Here is a 6538-nt window from a genome sequence, read left to right as displayed (position 1 = left end):
ATATTGTTATTTCTATAATATAGATAATTATTTTAATTAATGAAATTTCTTAAGATGGGACATTTTTAAATTCACCCCATCATAATCTACGATCAAAACTGAACTAAATTTATTGTAATTAATTAATTTTCGGAAATTAACAGTATAATTGAATTATCGTAATATATGGGCGCCATATTGGAATTTCCGAAAGCGATCCGAAATTCGGCAAATTCATTTAAAAAAATATGAAAGAAAAACGTTACCAGAGTAAACATTACGAATTAGGTTCGTTATTTTGAAAATTTTTGCTAAACATCTGATTTTGAATAAATCCACCATGATCAAAAAATTCTCACTTGTGGGATGGGATAAAAAAATTCTACATATAGGCCGCATCGGCGTACAGGCCGCGCATCGTGACAGCCCAACTTTTAAACACGTATAGGCCGCGGCCTATTTACCAGAAATTACTGTAACTGAAGGTTTACTGCTTCCTGATCAATGAGATGGATGTGCCTGGTGTTTTTTTGCAAGGTTCGCTATATTGGGTTCAAAATTGGTCAATTTTAATTTTCGTCAAAATTGGTCAATTTTGTAATTTTCGTAAAAAAATACAAAGTGTGCTACAGTTTTGTCGTGGGCTGTACTAATCCATATTATTAATGCTTACCTTCTTTTTTGTGCATTGATAATTAAAATTGATATCTAAACCAAACGAATGGTTTTATCGAAACAATAACTAATTATCCAAAATTGTAAAAGTTTTAATAATGACACTGCAAATATTCAACACAGTTTGCAAAGATAGCTGGAACTGCATATAATATTTGCATTTGTAACGTCAATGTGTCAGTTCGCGCCACTGCGCGGTGGTACGTAAATACTTGTTTCACCCCAATAAATAAACGTTTATTAATTTATGTTTTATAAAGAAACTAAGATTGAGTCAATTATTTAAAAAAATTCACAAATTTTACATACTTAATTAGGTATGTGTGATTTGCGTATTGAGAACTGTTTTTTTCCCGACCCACAATCGACCCTGCAAATTATCACCTTCCAGTGCAGTTTAGTTGACTTGAGATTCAGATAGGATGAAAATTCTAACACACAGTATAATTCTCAAGAGCAAATACGAGTTCTTATGTATAAAATAGGAATAAAGATTATAGATTAAAAGGAATATTATATTGAAGGCAAATTTTGTCGAAAATGAAAAAACAAATACACACCAGTAATATTACAAGTTTATAGTACCTGATAAAGGCTTGTTTTTAGATAGAAGTTGAGTGGACTCTGTTAATTGAATAATGACTTTCAAAATTCTTAAGAAAAAGGCTTGACTAGAGGCTTTACTGGTGAAAGATGACATAGATGGCAATTGTAGTTCTCTGCCACTTCTTCCTTTTATTTTTCCAGGAGCAGTTACCACAACAGGTCTACAAGTAAACCTTTAGAAAAAAATAAACTAATAGTTAACCAAAACAATAACTCATTTTTAGGCACATATATCAAGAAAACAATTAGGGAAGAAGTGACTGTAAACATAAATTAAAACATTTATTGCTTTAATTAAAAGCAATACAGAATACTGAAAACAGAAATTAAAACATTTATTGCTTTATTAAAAAAAATATTAAACATAAGTGATTAGAGAAATGAAGTTTACCAGCAGAAAAATAATTGTAAAACAAAGCTCCAGTTATAACAATAGAAATACTGGTTAGCAAATGAATCAATAAAATAAAATAAAATATTTATGTATGCTTTAATCACTACTCTGTTTCGAATGATTAGAATTTAACTAGTGAGAAATAAAGTAAAAAATAATTCCTTACAGTCTTGTATTGCATAAGCATTACTAAATTTTCTTTTAAAAATTGTCACAAAATCAGAAATTTACACAGATAGCATCGTATTGTCATTATTTTTAAATAGTAAGTCAAAATCTTATAATAAATTTTAGTTATAAATATTATATACTTCTGCAAACATTCATGCAAAAAGCAGCACAATAATCCCCCTAAATGAAATAGTGTACTATTGCAACTATTAAGTTGCATACAAATATATAAAGAAGAAAACTCACCTATCTTGAATAGTGCCCTTGAGTTGAAACTTGCCGTCATATTCAGGATCTTTTTCTTCATTTTCAGAATTCTTCTCAGCAGCTAAATGAGCATTTAAACTCTTCAGCTCATACATAAGAGATCGGATATTTTGACAAACTGATTGTCCCAATTCTCTAGCGCCATCAAGAAGTAAATATAATACTGTATGTCGTGTTTTCATACAACCACGCGACAATCTAAGTAATAATGCAGTGGCATCTTCTAAACCTTCTTCAGAACAAGTTTTAGAAGTCAAAACCTGAAAAAAAAAATTCTTTCGATTTAAAGACTTGCAGCATTGCACGAAATGTTCATAAATCTTTCAATTCCGATAATAAGAATGCAAGGACGGCTAGAAAAAATGTTTCTCTCAGCAGGGAGAAATCAAGGAAAAGTCTATGAAACTATGAAACTATGAACTATGATAAACTTTTTTTAATTTTTTGAGCTTGTTTGTTTTTTTGATTTTTTTGTTTTTAAATTTTTTTTAAGTTTGTTTTTAAATGTTTAAAAACATTTAAAAAGAGTTTCAGAGTTTGTTTTTAAATTTTTAAAGCAATAAAATAGGTTTTAGAGTTAATTTGGTAGAAAGCAAACATAAATTTGAATTATTCTAACAATGTAATCTTTATTTCTCAAGCTTTAAAATTATTTTTTGTTGAATTTTTAAAAATTTCTAGAATAGATGCATAAACATAAACTTTTTACTTTATAAAACTTCATTTCTTTCATAAGTAATTCAACTTTCAGTATTAAATGTATGGAATGGGATAAGTGGGCTACTTGGGCAGGAATTCTTTTATTATTTTCCCCAAAATCAAAAAGTTCACAAAAATTTAAAGACAAATGGCAACACTTTATTTTTGAAACATACTTATAAGTCTCACAATTGCAACAAAAAAATATTTAACCTATTAAAATAATGAGTAAAAGAAAACAGTTTAACTTTTTGTTGCTGTGAAAAATTAGCATGAATTGAATTGAATGTGGAGTTAAATGATACAAAGTTTGAATACATTACATGCGAGAAGATGAAACCAAAGTTTTCAATTACTTTTTTAATCTCATTGTTTCATAAGTTAATTAGGTATTTAATTTCAAAAAGTTTAAAAAAAACATGTTTTTTTGACAATGATACAAAAAGCAAAAAGATAAAACAATAACTCAAACATTCACTTAGAGCTCGCATTACATTAAAATTATACCACAGCCAAGAAACATTTGCTAATCAGAGAAGAGAATCCTTCTTTCAACTGAAATCAATTCTTAGAGAGATTATTACTTTGAGGCTACAAACTACTGTAAAAATTTATTAAAGACCAATTTTTTAAGAACATTGGTTGCTTTGTCAAATAAGCAAAGAAAGAGAAAAAAATTCGGCAAGGGTTTAACATTGTTCCTCTTTTCTGACCAGACCAATCTGACTTCAATGGGCTCTTACGACAACTGCACAATGAGAAACTTTCTTCATCAAGCAGATAGATATACAAGTATACCTTTGCTTATTTCCAAATGTCATCAATCATCACTGCCATCGTTTGTACAATTTTCTGCTTAAAAAACTCACTTTTATATACTAAAAGAATAAAATTTATATACTCCAATTTATTTATTCTGTGAGCATTGCAATTTTTTAAATATTAGAATTCATTTTAAAATGAACTTTTGCATATGTGATAAAAAGAATATTTTTCAGAATTTTTTTCTTCATTTTTGAATGAATTCTTATATTTAACAGTATTTAATATTTTGAAAATATAAGTTCTAATTTGACTGATAACTTGCAGGATAATTCTAAGTTGACTGATGAAATGGAATTCATGCTTAAAACATTATTGTTCATATAAAGGTTACCATTTTTGCCATCAACATGTCTGAATACACACAGATCTACATTAGTCAACCTGCTGTGCAAGTGGCCCTCTACTTCTTCACTCAAGATTGTGCACCCCTAATCTAAACTATAAATACATCTTAAATAGAATAATAATGCACATATCACTTACTTCAACAGCTAATTTAAGGTAATGTTTCATGACATTTGCCTCTTCAGCATTATCTTCTAGGTTAGTAGTGGTATCTTGTTTATTTCCAGTTTTCATTTTCTTTTGACCTAGGTCAGATAAATATTTTTAATGAAATATAAATAGAAATTAAACTAATTAGTATATAAATTAGATAATTAAAACTAACTGCATTCTATTATTTTATTATAAAAAAATTTTTTTGTTTGATTTTTATAATTTTTAATTGAGGAAATTATTGTCACTGCTACCAGAAGTTACAATGCAATACATGAGAAAATTTTAGACGGTTACTTTAGGTCAATATTCTTTGCACAGGAAAAACTCAAATATGCTTTAATTTACTTTTTGCAAAAAACATTTAGTTAGAGAAACTATTAGGTTGAAAACTATTTAGTTTAGTAAACTTCTTGTAAAAAATAGGCTTTTTTTCAATATTTGAAGAAAATTTTCCGCTATTCATTAGAGTTACTTTTTCATGCTTGTAGTCCAATGCTATTGCAAACAGAAAGGTACATAGAGAAGAAAGTTCACTTAAAAAAGTCTAGATACTGACTAAGTTTAAAAATAGGAAGATTTTTATGTATAACATAACTTTTCATATTTAAAATACTCTAAAAATTAAAAGTTCTTTAACAAAGCCTTTTCACAATTTTCTACAAGATATTAAAAATGGTATAACAATTAACAAGGGTCTTCCTGACACATAAAAGAAAAGAAAAGCAAAAAAGAAAAAAAAATAGAAAAAAATTTACTTTCTTTAAAATGTAGAAAAACTCATTGTGGGTGTAGAAACATAGCATTTCTCGTTCATAAGCCATAACTCAGCTTGACTAATTGCATGGAAACTTTGTACTTAATTATTCTCGACAAGAAACGGGACATTGGAGAAAAGACGAAAGTAGTATTCTAGAACAAGTCTGAAACTCTAAAGCCTTTTGCCAAAATTGAAAGAATTAGCAAGTGTGATACTAATTACCATAAATTTTTTTTTATTACAGACAAAAATTTAAATCATTATGGATGGTTAACTGCACATTAACAATAATATAACTTACGGGAGAAATATTTTGAACTCTTTTTTCATGAACACAAAAATACCCTATGTATAATAGGGTATTTTTTTGTTCATGAAAAAAGAGAACACACATAATTTCATAAAAATAATGATAATTTTAATCAAATATTATTAGAAAACATTTACAAATCTTATGAATTTTATCAAGTCACGTAACACAAAAAATATGAATGAAAAAATTACAGAATCTTATGAACATTGTATTATTTCCCAACAATATTTTTTTATACTTTTATATTACTCAAACTAATGACAAATTCAGAAACACATTAGTATAGAAAAAAAAATTTCATTATAAAATTACAATATACTGATAAGTTTTGAAGTATAACAATTAAGTGTATGTACTAGCAAATATCAGCTTAATTCTATTTTTGAAATTAATATCATTCAGTATTGTTACTCATCCTACAATTATTAATGAACAATATTCATAAATATTAAACTGTTCATTAATTAAATTTAAGCATTTCAACAACTTCACCTTTAATAGAAATTAAATAAATTTATTATCAGTTTATGAAAAATTTTCAGTTTATTTTTAAAAATCTTAAACCAAAAATAAAAAGAACACTTTAATTACAAAAAAGAATATGAAATATTAATGAAAAAGTAAATGAATTATTTAAAATGAAACCATCTCAGATATAGTAATAAAAGATTTTAGAAAGTTCTTTACTACAATTGGACCAAGCTGATTATGTGAATCAATTTTGCTTGTAACTGGTATATTTTTAGGTTTGATGCATCACTTTATAAAATTTAAAAGACTAATTTGATATGAAAGTCTAAGAAATTGAAAGTGAAGGCTTTTTGTTAGATAATAGTTTACATAATTAAATGAAACAATTAAATTTGATTTATATTAATTTAAATATATTACTGAATTATAAAAATGATTTTCTGTTTCTGGCATTTTATAAGCAGCCAGCTCACAGAGTAATGTGTTAATAGCACAAATCTGCCAAAATTTTTTTATCTATAACATAGGTATAACTATAGTCTCAAACAATGGTCTAAACTAATATTCCATAATTTGAAAAAAATAGTGTGATACAAAAAAGAACCCTAGTTGGCAGAAACTCTTTGCAACTAATTTTAATTGTTAGCTTGTGAAGAAACAAGGTACAAGCACTATCAATTTTTAAAAGCTGGTTGGTGCAAATTTTAAGTTTTTCTGACCACTAAATTTAAGTTATATATATAAATATAAAAATTGAATTTACAATGTGTTTTTTATTCATTATCATCTATAATCCAATTAAGTCAAAAAAATAAAGACATTCCCTTCCATTAGGTCAGAAACTTGAATCATATATAGCTTTATTATGTATTAAAATTAA

At 26.6% G+C, this 6538-nt stretch overlaps 1 protein-coding gene across 1 annotated transcript in view; it reads right to left on the bottom strand.

Annotated features, from left to right (window-relative positions):
* Positions 1 to 6538, bottom strand: part of LOC107455455 (HECT, UBA and WWE domain containing E3 ubiquitin protein ligase 1) — a gene marked incomplete in the record, with an annotated part of 276027 nt that overhangs the window by 23852 nt on the left and 245637 nt on the right. Inside the window, 3 exon segments of the mRNA XM_071187934.1 lie at positions 1240 to 1433; positions 2072 to 2352; positions 4100 to 4206. Of these exon segments, the coding sequence (XP_071044035.1) occupies positions 1240 to 1433; positions 2072 to 2352; positions 4100 to 4206 (582 nt within the window).

The sequence above is a fragment of the Parasteatoda tepidariorum genome, chromosome X1 (genome assembly GCF_043381705.1).
Source record: "Parasteatoda tepidariorum isolate YZ-2023 chromosome X1, CAS_Ptep_4.0, whole genome shotgun sequence".
NCBI lineage: Eukaryota > Metazoa > Arthropoda > Arachnida > Araneae > Theridiidae > Parasteatoda > Parasteatoda tepidariorum.
This window is presented reverse-complemented; position numbering and strand designations above follow the sequence as displayed.